At 39.3% G+C, this 19,059-nt stretch overlaps 1 protein-coding gene across 1 annotated transcript in view; it reads right to left on the minus strand.

Moving 5' to 3' along the window:
- Positions 1-18,463, minus strand: part of LOC103582413 (leucine-rich repeat and guanylate kinase domain-containing protein-like) — a gene marked incomplete at both ends in the record, with an annotated part of 20,438 nt that extends 1,975 nt beyond the window's left edge. The window contains 5 exons of the mRNA XM_008564015.1: positions 1,140-1,253; positions 5,680-5,776; positions 11,950-12,069; positions 16,970-17,076; positions 18,377-18,463. Of these exons, the coding sequence (XP_008562237.1) occupies positions 1,140-1,253; positions 5,680-5,776; positions 11,950-12,069; positions 16,970-17,076; positions 18,377-18,463 (525 nt within the window). The remainder of the gene's footprint in view (positions 1-1,139; positions 1,254-5,679; positions 5,777-11,949; positions 12,070-16,969; positions 17,077-18,376) is intronic.
- Positions 18,464-19,059: the final 596 nt, after the last annotated feature.

Here is a 19,059-nt window from a genome sequence, read left to right on the forward strand (position 1 = left end):
CAAATGAGTGGGAAATTCATGGTTTTACCCTGGATCTTAACTTTGGAGAAACTCCTGTATACTCTAATTACAGAAGATTGTTGGGGGAAGATGGGATTCTGCGGCAAAGAGAAAAATCTCATGAAGTCTGCAAGTCTAAATCGCCAGAAGAATGAAGACATTGTACCCAGTGAGCAAGTGAAGTCAAATGACAGCACAGCCCACACCTGTCCCATAATGAATGACGGAACAAGACCAAGGCCACGGGGCTGCCCTTGTCTTGAGGGGACAGGGAAGCAGGGAAGCAGGCTTTACCTAACATCACTCTATAGTAACAGAGACCATGCTTTCAAAAGAAAAAGGACAATGTAGTGAGAAAATAACTTAGTATAAATAATTTAGTAACTCATAGGATATGTGTGATTTCTTGCATTGTCACTTAATTTTTTTACAACTTTCATTCCCCATACTAATTATAAACTTAATACCTCACACTTTCATATGCATTTTTGTTGGGCCTAGCCCCCTCCTCAACTTCAAATACACTCCCCCCCCCACACACACACAATATATTGATTGAATGAAAAGCACTTACTTCTATTTCCATATGAATACAGCTTGCTAAACCATTCTAATTACAGAAGATTTTTGGGGGAAGATGGGATTCTGCGGCAAAGAGAAAAATCTCATGAAATCTGCAAGTCTAAATCGCCAGAAGAATGAAGACATTGTACCCAGTGAGCAAGTGAAGTCAAATGACAGCACAGCCCACACCTGTCCCATAATGAATGACGGAACAAGACCAAGGCCACGGGGTCGGGGCTGCCCTTGTCCTGAGGGGACAGGGAAGCAGGCCCACGCTCTGCAAGAACCAGGCTTTACCTAACATCACTCTATACTAACGGAGACCATGCTTTCAAAAGAAAAAGGACAATGTAGTGAGAAAATAACTTAGTATAAATAATTTAGTAACTCATAGGATATGTGTGATTTCTTGTATGTCACTTAATTTTTTACAAATTTCATTCCCCATACTAATTATAAACTTAATACCTCACACTTTCATATGCATTTTTGTTGGGCCTAGCCCCCTCCTCAACTTCAAATACACCCCCCCACACACACACACAATATATATTGATTGAATGAAAAGCACTTACTTCTATTTCCATATGAATACAGCTTGCTAAACCATCTCTGGCGATACCTTCTATGGTGTCCCTATTTAATCCATACTTGTGATTCCCGTAATCAAATGTTAGAATAAATTTCCCCTGGAATTTGAGAAGGACAAAGATTTTCATACAACAGCAGCCATAATGAAATTTAATATAAGTAAAATCATTTGATGTCTCATTTTTGTATAACTCCATAAAACTTACAAATATTAGCAACTACACAAGAATGACAATGGGATTATGAAACTTAATATCCAACTGTGATTCAGAACTTTATTCAGAATTCCCAGCTGACAGACAAATCAGGTTTTTGGAAATAACCTGCTGAGAAAATGTCAGAGGAGGGCTAAGGCACTGAAGCTGCCTATAGAACAGACCATTTTTCTTACTTTTCCTCATCCTACCAAACCTGCACCACGGACCTTGCTTACTGAGACAGAAAAACTAATAGTGGTCCTTTGCCCCCACCACTTTAGCTGTGCCAGCACACCAGGTAGCCCAGAAAAGGCTTCCATTCCCAAAGCCTTGCATTCCCAGATAAGCCATGAATTACAGATAATTCTTGAAGGCCGTGGATTACAGGGACCTCCTAAAGGCTTTGAAAAACAGACTCCTCCTGCTTTTCCTCATAACGATAGCTTTTTATTGAAACTGCCCCAAATGTTATTCAACAGAATTGTTGCCTGCCCATAGTCATTTGAACTATAAATACCACCTTCTGTCTGTATTCTGGAAGCTCAGTTCTTCTGAAAACTATACTCTCTTGCCAAAAGTGCAAGTAAAAACATGTCTCTCAAAATCGTCTGCAACTTTTTCTTTGACAATATTATATTTATTAAACCACTAGGTCTAATCCATACTGGAGGCCGATGACAAGAGAAGGAATAAAAATATTGATGACGCTGGCAAATGTGGCTCCTCATATACATGATTTTGAAATAAATAATGAAGCGAAATGTCCAGGGCTGTGTCAAATCCCATCAATTGGCAGCAGCAGCACTAGGAAGGGCTGCAGTAAATGTCAATTGCTACCTGCGCCTCCTGGCCCCAGATGTCCTGGAGACGTGAGGGGTCGGGGGATGGGCTGTCAGGGGAGAGGTGGTGGAAGACCAGGAGACATGGGGTATCTCGTGGGGTTGGGCGGGTCTCTGGGGGATGTGTCTGCACTGGATGATGAGGAAAATTCACACCCCCCATAATCAAAAGACGTTTACGTCATGTATTCTAAAAGTTAAAGACTCAACAATAAATATCCTTAATATTTTACTCCTTCAATGTCATACTCTCTGTTCTTTGGAACAAATACTGTGATTCTTTTGCTTTTAATATTTTATATCTATATAGATAGATAGATATCTGGCTCTCCTTTCAGGCATATACTTTATCTTGTTTACTGTGTGTGATGGTTCATTTTATGTATCAACTGGGAGGAACTCTGAGTAGGCAGGTTCCCCTCCACAATGTGGGTGGGCTTCATTCAATTAGTTGAAGGGCTGAATAGAACAAAACAGTCAGCCTTTGAACTTCACCTGCACTGTGAGCTCTCCAGGGTCTCCAGGCTGCCCAGACCACACTGCAGATGTGGACTTGCCGGCATCCATAATCATGGGAGCCAATTCCTTATACTAAGTCTGTCTCTTTATATATGCACACCCTATTGGTTCTGTTTTTCTGGAGAACCCTGACTAATACTCTGTGACTCACCCAGTTTTCAAAATGTATACTTGAATTAGTTTTCAGATACTAATAAGATACTATAAGTTTCAGATATTATAAGTTTGTTTCCTTGTGTGGACAGGGACTTTCCTCTGTGGATCCCAGAAACATTTTCTGGAAGGATGTGGGGATGGGAGGAATCTTGTGTTATACATATATGTAAAAGAGACCCATTAAACTGATTCGTTAAGAATTGAGATGAAGTGCCCTCAGTCTTCTTTGCCCCCATGTCTAGCTGGTGATTCTCTTTTCATTTCTTGCTGCATGCAGATTTCCCAATAGTCATACTTCAAAACCTCCAGGTCTGTAGTCTTATTTCCACAAAATGGGGAGAGTTTCTGTGGATAAGTGACTGGGTACAAGTATGTATCCATAAAAAGTGTCCATGTGTCTGTGGACTCGTGGGAGGATGATCTGTGTGTTGGAGGGAGGTGCTGTGTGTGTATGGGGATGCTGGTGCAGGTCTATGTGTTGTACCCGTCAGAGCAGGCAGGTGTGATGGTACACAGTAGGTGTGCAGGGGTAGGGTATGCCAGGGTTGCCCATCATGGGAGCTGCTGCAATGGAGGGCTGGGGGAAGGCTGTCTGGGCGGGTGTTGTGTGGCTGGGTTCTGTGTACAGAAGGCTGAGTGTGTGGGCATGATTGGTGAAGCTGTCTTCATGAAACAGTCTGAAGCTCACATTAAAGGAAAGATCAGAGGCAAAATTCAAGTTGAAGAAAATTACATTATATTGAAATAATACATGTCAGCAGAAGCATTAAAAATGAGTACTTCTCAAACACATGAGGATTTTCATAGAGGGAGTAAAACTGTAAGACTACATATAGTATAGAAGTAGTGATTTCTTAGACTAGGAGTTAGCCAGACTAACCTGATTACAGATCTGATAAGGTATGGACCATCACAGGTGTGTGTGGGGTACTGAGAACAGATGAACTGAACTAAGAAAAAATGCCTTATATTCTAACAAGAAAAATTAACATTAATTTTGGGAACTAGATGTCTTTCAACCTAAAGAGTCCTAAGAGAATGTTTCTTACTAATAATCAAGATAATTCCTCAAATCCCTGTTAAGGCTTTTAGAAATACGAAGTCCCAGAATACTCGTAATAAATGAAACTGAATTTATTAAGTTTAAAATACAGCCCTAGGAGAGAAAATTATAAAGAATTTCCAAGATGTTCTTTTGGTAAGGTTAGAGGAAAAACTGCCTAGGATTACAGGACTTTTTCACTTGTGTTTCTCTGTAAATGCAAGAGAAGTCCTGAAAACAAACCATGGAGAGAGCTGGTCATTCAAAATTATACTTGTAGAAACGACAGAGCCTATGCTTCAATGTTCCATGTTTATGTACACTGAGGTATAAGCCAGGTCCATTATTTCGGGGTGGGAGCAGAGGAACGAGGGGGAAAACAGAAGGGGAGACGGGTGGGAGGAGAGGTAGCTGCAACAGCATCAATCACTGGTCGGATGGTGGTCTTTCAAACGTAGAAACATTCATCAGACCCTCATCTGGTCCTGTGGTCGGCTCTAGGAAAAAAAAAAGGGTGGGGGGTATAGGATTCCTTTGGTGATAGAAAAAATGGTTATATAAACAAAAATAGGGGCTATGGTAAAGAAAAAATAAAAGGTTTACAGATTCCTTGCTTGTGATGAAGACACAAGGGTCTCCTTCAGTTTAACTGAAATCATGGGTGGATATGTATTAACATTAACATGTACTTTCAACAGATAAAACACACTAGGGTTGTGAGAATTTCCTTTGCATGTGAGACACTAGGGTTGTGAGAATTTCCTTTGCATGTGAAGACAGAGAAGAAACAAATAAATTGCTTTTAAGAAAAGAAATTCAGGGCCGGCCCCATGGCTCACTCAGGAGAGTGCGGCGCTTGGGAGCGCAGTGGCACTCCCGCCGCGGGTTCGGATCCTATATTGGGATGGTCGGTGCGCTCACTGGCTGAGCGCAGTGCGGGCGACACCAAGCCAAGGGTTGCGATCCCCTTACCGGTCACAAAAAAAGAAAAGAAATTCAAAGACAAAGGTATTGTGAATTACTGTCAATGACTAGATTATCAGGGTTTCAGTAAAACAAAAACAATTTAAATTATACAAGATTGCCCCGAGTTTCTATGAAATGGACTAATGAAGGGTAGTCACCCTCACCTGGTAAAGACACAGTCCTCAAAGAAATTAGGACTCTTCTACTGTCCCATAACAAGGGCTTCCCTCTGCATTAGTGAACTGCCTGACCTCCAAGACTCAGGGCTTCTCAAAGGGGAATGTCACTGTGGAAGGTGATGTGTCCAGAACAAGCCAACTGAATGGGACATGCCATGCTGAAAGGGTGCTTAGGGTTGTGACAATCAGAAAGCACCCTTGGTGACACAGGAGTACTCTCTGGACAGAACACCCAACCCCCAGGAATGCTCAGTTTGCAAGCCTCGTGCATCAAAGCAGTTCTGTGAGAACTTTTTATCTGGAGTAAAATCTGATTAATAACAGTAGCAGCACCTGAAAAGCACAGATCACAAGAATTTCCGGTAGCGCTTTTAGTTCTAGTTCCTTAAAACATCAACTCATTCATTTTTATTGGAAATTTACAGTATTTTCTCCAGGATCATAAAATAAAGAGGCATTTGGAGAATGACACATTAAGCAATTTAAGAAAAAACCCAATAGGAGTTCACCTCTTGTAACAAGCACAAAATTTAATTTTTCCCTTTTTTATCTACCACTATTTTATAATATTTATGCCAGAGAACATGTATTTCTTATTCAATAAAAATAAAGGAGAACATTCCTACCATGTTTAGCATTTCATCAAAAACTTCTTGAGAGATAAAATGATAATCAACTCGATCCCCTTCTCCAAAGTAAGGTGGTCTTGTGGTGTGACAGGCCCTGAAATCACAAAATGGTTAACCCAGTCTATTTCTATTAACTTGACATTCCAAATGGAAAAGGCTTCAGTATAAAGTATGCTTTAGGAAAATGAAATTGATCCACAAATAATAAAGTAATTACAAAAACACTGTGGTTTTGAAGTGCTAGATTACATTTAGTTGCTACAGTTTACAAGGATTATACAAATTTTGGATGATCAACAGGAAATTTTTTTTTTTGTGACCAGTAAGGGGATCATAACCCTTGGCTTGGTGTCGCCCGCACCACACTCAGCCAGTGAGCGCACCGGCCATCCCTATATAGGATCCGAACCCGCGGCCTCGGTGCTCCCAGCGCCGTACTCTCCTGAGTGAGCCACGGGGCCGGCCCAACAGGAAATTTTTACTCACTGTTAATTATCACCTTCTGAGCTCCTTTTTCTGCCATTATGTAACAATACGTTAAGAAGTACAACAATATTTATTATTCACATATTTTCCACTCAACCATGCTGTGTCCTCTCTGTTCTATGAGCATTTTCCACAGGCTCCCCTCCTCCCCTTTCACCTGGCTGGCCCACTTGTCTTTCAGGGCTCAGCTTAAGTGTCACTCCTCCAAAAAGCCTTTCCAGATCTATGGCTGGATCATAGTCCTTTACAGTCCCACAGCCTCGTGCCTGCCACCTACTGCCTTCCAGCTCCTCATTCAGGACCCCGTCTCCTGCACCGCCCGTGCTGCCAGGCTGTGCCAACTTTGTGAGTGAGCCTCCTACGGACCCAGGATGCCAAGGCTGAAGGAATTCTCAATGCAACCAGAAAGGCCTGTTCCAACCGCTGTCTGAGATGGCAGCCCCACCCCACCCCACCCCACCTCCGACTGCTCTCTTTTATGTATTTATCTGTCTTTTTCCTATCTTCCTTAGCTGATCACAGGAGCATGAGGCCCCAGGGGAGGACTTTGTCTCATTCATCTTGCTCGCCACTGCATTCCCAATGCCTGGCACATGGCGAGCAATCACTACGTATTTGCAAAACGGATGAAAAAATTGAAACATGTGAAGTGGATAACAGAACTCCATTTTATAGATGGCGATAAGAGTGACTTGTCCAAGGTCACACAGCAGGCTGGTGTCAGTCCTGGGACTACAATCTATGGGTCCCATCTACCCAGGACTCTTGATTTCATGTCATTCTGCCCTCACAACATTAAGTTCTGGAAATGCAAACTGATTTTCAGACTATTCTATAATTTTAAAATGGGAGATGAGAACAGCTAGACACTTGACCTATTATTTTGTTTATTTCTCACAAAAACCACAAGGTAGATGTTCTTTCTTATTCTTATTTTACAGATGATGAAACTGAGGCACAGCGATGAAGTAACCTTACTAAGCGATTAAGTAGCAACACCAGTGATAGAGTTTGGATGTGTTGTCCCCGCCAAAACTCACGTGGAAATCTGATCCCCAGGGTGGCTGTTGGAAACTGATTGAGTCATGGGGGCGGATCCCTCAGGAATGCATTAATGCTCTCCCTGGGGGAGGGGGGAGTAATGAGTAAGTTCTTGCTCAATCAGTTCCCGCGAGAGCTCATTGCTTAAAAAGACCCTGGCACCTTCTCTCTCTCTCTTGCTTTCTCTCTCTTGCTTCCTCTCACCATGTGATCTGCTGGTACCCACTGGTTGCTGCCACTTTCTGCCACAAGTAGAAGCAGCCTAAGGCCCGTGCCAGATGCAGCTGTTCCAGAATCATCAGCCAAATAAACCTCTGTTCTTTATAAATCACCCAGTCTCAGGTACTCTGTTATAGCAACACAAAACGGACTAACACAACCAGGATGACTCCAAAGTCGATTCTTTTTAATATCACGCTAATTAAGAGGTAAAGTTGCAACCTCAAAAGCCTCTCCATGACAAAGTCAAACACAAATAGATTTTTATAGTTCAAACCACTGTTCCCCTTCCATTATAATCAAGAATTAACTGTACTAGTAGATTTTAAGGTCGTAATGTTACATACATTTAAATTGTACACTCAGGAAAGTGAGTACATTGTAAGAGAAGACTGGCAGAACACCGTAACCTGGGTTTCACTGTTTGAACACACTGGCGTTTCTTCACATGCCTCAGCAGAGACCTGAGGTCATCTGTCCACTGGTGCCCTTGACAGTTAGGGAAGATCCATCGAACCCTCAGCACAGCCTTCGCCCACTGTCTGAATTTACATTTCCCAACAAAGGGATTGAGCGGCAGGAATTTTCTCATAATTTCTAAAAGGAGGACACAACAAAGAAGCAATTTGAAGCTTTTAGGCAGGAAAGTGAAGAGCTGGCCTCACTGATGTGGAGAATGCTGATGACAGAATCTGCGACCACTGCGGAACTTTCTATTAACAAGGACCTAACATGGCCTGCAGTGCTTCAAACCTGTCGTCCAGTTTTCACATATAGAAACGTTTGCAGTATGGTATGCCACCCAAATATGTACATCTTAAATAGGAAATACTTCATAATGAAAGCAACCTTTCACTAAACTTGCTTAGAAAAAATGATGCTAATTTTAGACAAACAGATTTTCTTGAGCTATCAATGGCCTTCCTCTCCCCTGTCTAAATATTTCCGAGAGTTTATTACTTATTAATTAATTTACTAGTTAAATCATGGTAGTTAAATTATGGTTTGTAATGGGAGCTATACTCCTTGTTAGTTTCACTTAACAGACGAAAGGACTGAATTGGAGATTAAACCCAGCCTGTAACTCTGGTCCTAAAAATCTAAGGGTAAACTTGGACATTGTAAAGGCCAATCTGTCAGCCAACTGTCATCGAGGCTACCAACAAAGCAAGTCCATGGAAAGGAGAGGACCAGGAGGGAAAGGAATATGGAAGTCCAGACCAACTAATGGAATACTAAAACATCCAGAGATATGTAATAGGAAGAAAAGACATCTAAGAAGAGCTAGCAGGTGGTTGAGGATGTAGAGATTTTTCAGTGTGATTCGGAAGCATGCAGATTTAGAATCTCAATTCTGGACCAGATTGCCTCAGGAAATCATGAACTTCTTGTTACTACAAATATTTAGGCAGAGGCTTGGCTGTGAGCACATCTGATTCAAGCACATTACAGCACGCCATATTATTAATCAGTGAGTTCTTTCAATGGGTAGCCACAAAAGCCCAGGTATTCCTGGAGAATTTGGTAGGTAAGTTAAATTGGTCTTAACACCCAGTGCAAATATATGTCAATAACTTGCTGGACACAACTTAAGGAAGCATGAATACAAAAGATTCTAACAATACTGTGTCTGAGTATCAAATTCCATCAAGCCACCACTCTGTCCACTAACCAGTAACTACACACCACTTATTAACTCACATCATCATCACCAGCCACTATATTCTGTATTCTCCTTGTCTCTAGCCTTCCTTCCCAAGCTTTCCCAGACTGCTGACAAGGTTTCTCCTACTTAGAAACCCTTTTTGATCAAACCCTTATCTTTCCACTCTTATCTTCTGTCATCTCCCTTAATACTTCAAGTTCAACCATACTACGATGTACGCTTTTTCAGTAAATGAAATGTGCCTGTTGTTCTCTGTGCCTAGAATGCACTACCCACTCAAGCCCCACATCCCACTTCTCTTTTATTTCTTTACTTCCCTCATCACAGCACGTATCTAACTATCTTGTTAGATAGCATTTAGTTGTATAAATCCCCTACTAGATTGCAAGCTGCCAGGAGGACAAGACCCAGGTTTTCTTCTCACAGTTTTATCACCAGCACATGACACATGGACAATGCTCAATAAATATTGATTGAATGAATGAATGAAACTTTCTACAAATTCGTCACATGTGTATAAACAGACACTTAGATTAGACTGCACTTAGGTTGCTGTAGCTTATATCATTTCATGTAGCTAAACAGCTGTAGTCTTTTACTTTACTGTTTTATAATGCTAACAATAAATTATATTTTAGTAGTCAACATCATGAGAAGGTTATGAAAATAGAGATTGCTATAAAATAAAGATCTAAGGAAGAATAAAGTTTTTCTTTCAGGACCATTCAGATCAATTTCATGGCCTTAAATCTGGAAGATAAATAGGCATGCTGGTATTGTTTTGTGTTACCCTCATTATCCAGCACTTTTCCAGGAAGTCACCAATTTGTGCAATAACATCACGCTGGAAATAAATAGAGAGATTTTAAAGGCAGTAAATGTGTATCTCCAGGTCACTCATAACTAACACAGGTAAAGAAAGAACATCCAACCTATTTTCTAAAACCAAGAACAAACAGTAAAGTAAAACTCTGGATCAGAATCTTTATGATGAGCCAATAAACACCTGAAACAACACATGGACCAAGCATACTTTGGCAGTAGCATATCACAAACGAATAAAAAGGACTGGCCTACCAACAATTTGCATCATACGGATCAGAATCTTTATGATGAGCCAATAAACACCTGAAACAACACATGGACCAAGCATGCTTTGGCAGTAGCATATCACAAACGAATAAAAAGGACTGGCCTACCAACAATTTGCATCATAATTGACATCAGAGATGTGAAAGGAACCAGAGAAAGCCTTGGTTCCTGCAGGTCACTTTGGTTTGCTAAAAGGTTCCAAATTTATACGTAGCAGAATAGTCAGCATATACGCTCTTGCCCTAGTTTGACCTTCCATTCACTGTGTTCGGCTGATCTTTTAAAAAAGGTTCAGTACCCCCATATGAACACAATGGTACTCTCTACTTTTTTATTCTAATATTAACTTTTATTTTTGTTACTTCAGGGTGTTTAAAATATATTAATCAATAAATCTATAGTATGTGTCCTAGAGTTGTTCAAATAAAGGATGTACTTTTAAATATCTAAATAAATGGACCTGTTTAAAATAGTATTTACATTGTTTGAATGAATGTGGCTTAAGGGAAGATATGTTTTTTGTTACAGCATTAGAAAATAATTTGCACTTAGTTTTCTCACTGTCCTGTATATCCCTGTAGTCACCTCCTCAGCTCACAGACACCACTAATCTAAAAGTAATTTCTTTGCCATACATAAAAAATAAAAGAGTAAGTCAGCCTAAGAGACCACAATGACAATTCTAAATCTGATTTCCAGAAACCTCTAAAAAAATCTGTAAATGCAGCTGGAGGTTTTCTGGGGATGGGTCTAGTTTTTCAGATACTTTCCTCTATTTTAACTGGGTCATTAGGGAATGGCTCGTCAAAACATCTGCTCTGGAAAACTTTAAGGGCATTGAATGCTAACCTGAAGGACAGGAAAGGAAAAGATTTTGCTGTTCCTACTCTTTCCATCCTCCTGAAATATGCCTCTAAAGAGGAAGACCTGACTTTGAAAAAAAAGCACAAGTGCCATCGGTGTGTGTTCCAGGAAGACACAGGAGAGGCTGCCACCAGAGCGCAGTGCAGCCCCTCACGCATCGATCCCTGCTGTCATGCTGAACAGCGGCAGGAGGGGCCTGCGTTCAAATACGAGTATGCTTGATTAAGAAGACGTGTATTCTCAAACCCTGGAGAGTGATTTGGCTGGTGCTGAATTACATTAAACATTTGGAGGATTCAAGTTTTAAAAAAACAGTGTATATCACAGAATAATAAATGGCAAAGAAGCTAATAAGCCTTTTATGGAAAAAATGCATGAAAATGGCATGAATGAGCCATGTTTGTTTGTTTGGGGAGGGGGTCACTGCTATGTGTTTACTGTCTGTTTCAAGGAAGACAAAATATTTTGTTTCTTCTTGTCATTTGTTAAGGTCTTCTATTACTAGGAGTACACTTTAGCAATCATCTCTACCACATTGATTAGAATGCCACATAAATCAAGACTTCAGGAGCAGGTAATCACAGTGGTCCTATTTTATCAATAATTTACCTTCAAGGACCAACACTCTCACAGTGCTCTGTCCTTACCAAAAGTTCATATCTACTGAACATTCAATTTACTTACCACTTCGAGCTCTGCTGTAAAACGTAACTTATACATTAAGTTGTTTTGTACATTTTTGAACTTGCTTAAAATTAATAGCCCAAATTATCAATATCTGAGATTTTACTAGGAAAGAACTATTGATACATGCAACTTGGATAAACAAACTTCTAACAAGCCAATAAACCAATAAACAAAAGCTTACTTCTGTCACACAAGCCAACAAATAAACTTACCCGTATCTGAAGTAAGTACTAAACTGTCTGCAGAGGCGGTGGGCAAGTTCTCGTTTACCACAAGCTTGAGGACCAGCTAATATCAACATAGGATAAGGGGCATCCAGACTGGGAAGAGTGCTGCAACACAGGATCAGAGTCAATTATTACCACCCGTTAGGTAATGTTTCTGTGTTACAATCATAATTAACTCAGCTAAATGAGCACTTGCTACATGTAGACACTGTATAGAAGGGTAGCCCTACTTTCCAGAAAAGAGTTCATTATAATATGCCAAAAATAATATTCAAAGCATATATAAAATCATATAAAATACAAATTTATGTAAGTTTAACAAGATTTTTTTTTTTTCCTTTTTGTCTTTTTTCGTGTCCGGCAACGGATCGCAACCCTCAGTGTCGTGCCCGTACCGGACCGGGACCGGCAACGGGATCGCAACCCTCGGTGCTGCGCCCGCACCTTGCTCAGCCAGTAAGCGGGAACCGGTCTGTATGTGGGATCCGAACCCTCGGCGGGAGCGCCGCCGCACTCCCAAGCAGCGCACTGTAGCAGTGCGCCACCAGGCCGGCCCTTAACAAGATTTTTTAAAGGAAAAATATGGTAAGATACATTAGTTCTTGAATGTTAAAGTACTCCCCCTAGAACTTATCAATGAAGGAAATAAGACTTCTGTCTGAGAGTTGAAGTTTAACATCCATATCTATTGAATTAGAACACAGATATGCAAAGCAAACTTAACAGTAAGAACTAAAATTTACCTGAGCAATTACTATGTGCCAGGCACTATTCTAGAAGTTTCACATGTATTACCTCATTTAATTATCATAAGAAACTAATGAAGATGTTTCTATTATTATCCCCATTTAACACATGAAGATATTTAAGTACAGAGAAGTTAATTAACTTACTCAAAGCAGTAGCTAATAAGGAAGAGCTGATACATGATTCTAGACTTGGCTTCCAAGCCTGAAGGCTGGACTAAAGAATGAGTTTATTAATAAAATGTCCTGTAACATGCTGAGCTAATGTGTTTGGACTCCACTCATGACACAAAGTATAGAGATACAGAATAAAACATATTTTTTAAAAAACATGGCTGAGATGTGGATTCTGTGAACATTCTGTGAAAACGATGAAACAGCATAGCTTTTTAATCTCTCTGAATACCCACAAAAAAAATAGAAAAACTTGAGAGCAAAAGCCCATGAAAAACACATATAACAAAACCAGCTAAAAAAGGTATCACTACAAACCACAAACCCACAGAAGCTGCATGGCACTAGAGTCTGCAGGAAGAAGAAAGAAGCAATGGGCAGCATCTGACTGATCTGAGAACAAGGGAACCCCCAAACAGCCACTGAGTCCCTGCTGGAAGCAAGCAGGCTGAAACGTAAGATACACATAAGGTATATATACTTTGCACACACACAAAAAACAGTACGTGCATGTTCGTAGCAGCTTTATTTGTAGTAGCCAAACACTGGAATCAGCCCAGATGTCCTTCAACAGGTGAATGGTTAAACTAATCGTGATACATCCATACCAAGGAATACTGCTCAGCAATAAAAATGAATGAACTGTTGATACATGCAACAACTTGGACGAATTTCCAGGAAATTATGCTGACGGGGGTGGGGGTGGTGGTGGAAAGAAGCCAATCAATCCCAAAAGGTTATACACTGTATGATTTCATTTACATAACATTCTTTAAATGATAACATTATAGAGATGGGGACAGATAAGTGGATTGCAGGGCTTAGGGAAGATGAGAGGGAGGGAGGCACTGTGGCTACTAAAAGGAATCACAAAGGATCCTGAGGATGAAACTGCTCTGTATCTTGAGTATAGTGGTGCTCAGATGAACCTACACATGTGATAAAACTGCATAGAAGGAAACAGAACTAAAGACACACAAGAGCACATGCAAAACTGGTGAAATCTTATAAGGTCAGTGAATTTTCTGGTCAATTTCCTGGTTTTGATATTCTTCCATAGTTATGCAAGATACCACCTTTGGGGAAAACTGGGTTAAAGGTATATGGAATTTCTGTGTTTTATTTCTTACACCTGCATCTACAATTATCTCAAAATAAGTTTTTAAAAAAATAACTAAAGGGAAAAAAAGATTTCAGAGAAAGTGACAAACATTGAAACAGGCAAAGGAGATCTTACTGAAGAAGAAAACCAAAAGGAACAGAAAAATATTAAAGACTGTAACTCAAGAAAACTTTTATGAAATTAAAAAAAAAATCCTACACATTAAAAGGGCACACATTTATACCTGAAATATCGTCCCAGAGTGACAAGCACCAAGACATGGTCTAGTAAAACTACTGGACTTTGAAGAAAAAGAAAAAAAAAATCTGTTTTATGAACATGTAGATTGAAAAAAAATAAATTTTTTAAAGAATCTGTTCAACTAGAAAAAGAAAGCACATGACTTATAAGGGAAAGAAAATTAAATTTTCACCAGATTTTGACAACAATGTTTTATACCAAAAGAAAATGGAGTAACACACCTCTACTATATTCAAGGAAAAAAATGTGAGCCATGAATTTTATACTGAGCGAAAATGACTTTCAAGTATAAAGTGTACAAATTATTGTCAACATGCAAGAATTTAAGGATTTAAGAATTTAATTTTTAATTCTGAATTTTAAATTTAAGAATTTAATTTTGAATTTAAAATTTTTAAAATTTAAAATTTTAAATTTTAAATTTAAGAATGTAAGGGATGCTGATCCCATAACCCTTCCTAAGGAATCTACTAGAAAAAAAGCTTCATACAACCAAAATAACTCAAAAGACATCAGTATAAGGACTGGTAGTGAGAAATAACTATGTAATTACTCACAGAACTTAGCTTAAATGAGAGCAAAGAAGGAGAAAGTATAGTATGTGCTGGGTTTATGTTCTGACAATATAAATATAGCACAATACTATTTTTAAATGGGGTGGTTGATACTTGTATGAAATATATAGAAGAGGCAAACTCCTAGAGACAGGAAGTGAATTAGAAGTTATCAGGGGCTGGGAGCAGGGGAGAAAGGAAGTTATGGCTTAATGGATACAGAGCTTCTGTCTGGGATGATGTAAATGTTTGAGAAATGGATGGTGGTGGTGGTTGAACAACAGCGTGAATGTACTTAACGCCACTGAACTGTACACTTAAAAATGGTTAAAGTGGCAAATTTTATATTATATATATTTTACCACAATAAAAAAAAGAGGAGATGGATAGAACGTAGGCAAAACACACTTTAATGTTTTCAGTGATCATGTTGGTGGTGGTATTAGTACAGGTATTCTGACACTGTTGCACTGTAATATGGGATTAAAAAATGAGAAATTATGGGATTTCATAATTCCATTTTCCTCTGTATCCTTAAGAACCAGGATTCTTGATGTGGGAGAAAAGGAAATACAGATATAATAGAGGGGAAATTAAATAAAAGCTTGACTGTAGTCTTGAAATTGAATCATCAATATCAATATGAATTCAAGAGGTACTTAATCCTTCTATCTATAGGTATATGGAGATCTATCTAGATATAGATAAGAGAAATAGGTATAGATAGATTGAATAGATGTACATAAGTAGGTACAGATAGACAGGATAGTGGGTGGATGGATGGATGGAAGGAAGGAAGGAAGGAAGGAAGGAAGGAAGGAAGGAAGGAAGGAAGGAAGCAACGTCTACATTATTAAATTATATGTAAAAATCATGTCATGGGTTGCAAAATAAAACATTTTGCTCTCTGTGGGAAACCAACCATGTGAAGTACAGAAGCAAATATCACATGAAGAAGAGAAGCCATTTATATCCAAGAGATTTTACAAGCATTTTTAAAACGCCTTTGGGTATTGATAGAATTTCTGCATTATACTTATAGCATAAGTGGCCATCTGCTCCAACAGATTGTTTAAAAAGAAATGGAGAAACCGTGGTAAATCTGTCTTCGAATTTAGAGGCGAGAGACTCTATTCACATGTTCAGCCAAGCCAGGTAACTCTTCCCTGTTGGGCTGATTGCAGCTCAGTGCAAAGACTGTTTCAGATTTTCCTTAGGTCAGCTGGGCTTTCTGCTAGGGACTCCTTAATCCTAATAATCTGTATTCATGGAATGCTCTTTGGCAGGGGTATTTAGCATTCACTCACAGCTAAGAAAAATTTGCAATGGCTGTAAATGATCACAATTTAATTTTCTGTTAATGAGATTGATACGAGTTCAATGTGTTCCCCAAAGTTCCATGTATCAGAAACTTAATCCCCACTGTGTTGATGTTGAGCAGAAAATCCTACTATGGTAATTGAAAAGTGGGTCCTTGAAGATGTGATTAGATTAGATTATGAGGACTGTACCCTCGGGAATAGATAGATCCATTCACGGAGTGATAGGTGTGGTTCTAATGGCTTTAGAAGGAGAGTAATTGACAAGCTTAGTTCTCTCTCACTTAAGCCATTTTGCCACATGACACACTACGTCACTGTGAAGAGTCACCACCCACCAACAAGGCCCTCACCAGATGTGTTCCCTGGACTTTGGACATCCTGGCTCCCAAAACTGTAAGAAAAAATTCTACTTTTTATAAATTACCCAGTTTCAGGTATTTATTTTATAAGCAAACAGATATGGATTAATACAGAGGTTAAGGTCTGTGTTTCTACCCTAAGGCAGAAGAGTTGAGAAAATTATTATTATTATTATTATTAGCTTTCACTGTTGCATGGCACAGGCTAGCTACCACACAAGTGGCCAGATGACAGAGAAGATGAATCAGCTCATCACTATGCTTGGGAAAATGCCGAAGAGTGAGCAACACATTCAAGTGGGTGAGACGACACTGTAACCGAGACAACACAGTCTAGCAGATAAAGACTATGACCCCTTCTCTCAGAGAAGGCAAGAAAGCGGCATCTGTAGGAAATGAACAGGTCACAAAACAGGCTGGGGAAAATGAAGAGGCTGCATTTTGCTTGCCCAGCCTGAGTTCTACCCTACCGATTCCTGATAAATACCTGTCAAAGATCCGCTGCGGCTGCATCACGCTATTGCAAACATGAGTCAGGTGATCTTGAGCCGCAACCACTTCAGGAGGGGGGTCATATTTATTCACTGCCTCCACCTTTTCCAGAATTAGAAATGTAAAAGAAAAAAAAATTTTGTTTCTAAAAAAAAAGATAAGGCTTAGATTTTCTTTAATAAAATAATCTAGACATGCAATCAGGTATACAAAATAATTTAACCCATGCTCATGAACCTTTGCATTCAGTCTTCATGTGTAGTCCAACTTTCCTAAAACCTAAATAATGACAATTATTTTAAAATATGGAGTGGAGTTCTTTGATCCCCTCCATCCTCATACTCCCTGGTTTGCAAGGGGAAAAGGCAAAAAAACAAAAAGTCCATGAATACTTTTAATATAGTGAACATTCCAACTTTAAGTATGAGAAGGAATAAAATTTAAAGCTGTAAACTCCAGGTAGTTGATATTGGGGAATTTTTTTCTCATGGCAGCTCCTTAAAACTATTCCCATCATCTCAAATTCTACCAAAACTTCCTCCTCTTAGCATAACCTTCTTCATTCAAGGATATAGGCCTTTCCTTCCTAATGCACAGTGCTCTAGCCCATGGTCTTTGCCATCCCTCTCAATCCATTATCCTCATCTACCTTTACTTAACATGTGGTTTTAAAATTTACTCCCTTTGCAAAACATTAAAGGGAAAGAGAAGTCTAATAAGAACCTTTGAGTATGAGAATAATAACAGGCTAGCATCTGTAACTATTTTTAACAGAGATTTCAGAAAGGCATTTATGAGATGGAATATGTACTTCTCTACGTATTTATACCTGTTTTCATTCCCATCTCAAATTTGCATTCAGTGTAAGAGATTTCAGCTGTCACCAGCCACTAAAGCAAGACAAAGCAGGTGCCAGCATTCAAGGTCTGGTTACTCTGAAATCGTGTGATCAGATGAATCATGATTTTAAAAAGAATTAAGAATTAACAATATCAGAATAGTGATTTATTTGAGTACCATTTCATTATGTGGAGAAGGACATTATAATCAGTGTTAAATGAATTTTTAAAGTAACACAGAATCATATACCCTCCAAATGACAGTTAACCGAAATGACGGTCTGCATTAACACTGCCAGCCTAGGTAAGTGGACAGTGCTTCTGTCCCCCATTGCTAAGCTTTTCACTGTGCCAGCAGCAGGCCTTTCACGGCATTTGTGTCGATGCTCAGCTTTGCAGAGGATTAAACTGACAGACCCTAGGACATGGACACATGTCCTAAATAAAGAATTCATTTATATATTCTTACGTTTCTCATTTATTGATCGTATTGGTTCTGCAGCAGGCAGCATAAGCTTTGGAGCATGTTAACCATAAACACATGAAATGACAGGATCACATACCTTTTCTTCCACTTTAATCTTCTTCTGATCTAATTCTGTTAATCGCAGTAGCATAAAAATTACGAAGAACCAATATTCAGATTTTTCCTATTTAAAACACCAAGAGGACTAGTCAATTGCCTTCCTTTACCCAGATCAATAGGCACCAGCGTTCTATCTTCAGGAGCCTGGATCTTCCACCTGCTACCCCCTCATTCCCACACACACCCTCGCAGGTCTCTACATTCCACGCTTACCAGTCCCCTTATGTTAATCAAATGCAGATCGTGCCTTGTAATTTATTAAACTCTTCAAATGTGTGACCTCATTCATCTCCCTGTGAGATTAGCAGGATGGTAGGATTATCCACATTTCTAAAGAGGAAAACAACCAAGCCTCAGAGAGGTGAAGTGTCTCATCTAAGGTTCCATGGCCAGTGACTCAAATCCTGTCTTCTGACTCCAAAGAGTTTCATTATATTCAGTAAATAATGAAGCTTTATTATTCATTATTTACTGAATAAAATGAAACACTATAATTTACTATTACAGTCACGCTCTTTATAACAACGTTTCAGTCAACAACGGGCCACATACGACAGTAGCTGTACCATATAGCCTAGGTGTGTAGTAGGCTATGCCATCTAGGTGTGTAAGTGAATTCTACATACAATGTTTGCATGATGACAAAATCACCTAATGATG

Source organism: Galeopterus variegatus, unplaced genomic scaffold, assembly GCF_000696425.1.
Source record: "Galeopterus variegatus unplaced genomic scaffold, G_variegatus-3.0.2 Scaffold16146, whole genome shotgun sequence".
NCBI classification, from domain to species: Eukaryota; Metazoa; Chordata; class Mammalia; order Dermoptera; family Cynocephalidae; genus Galeopterus; species Galeopterus variegatus.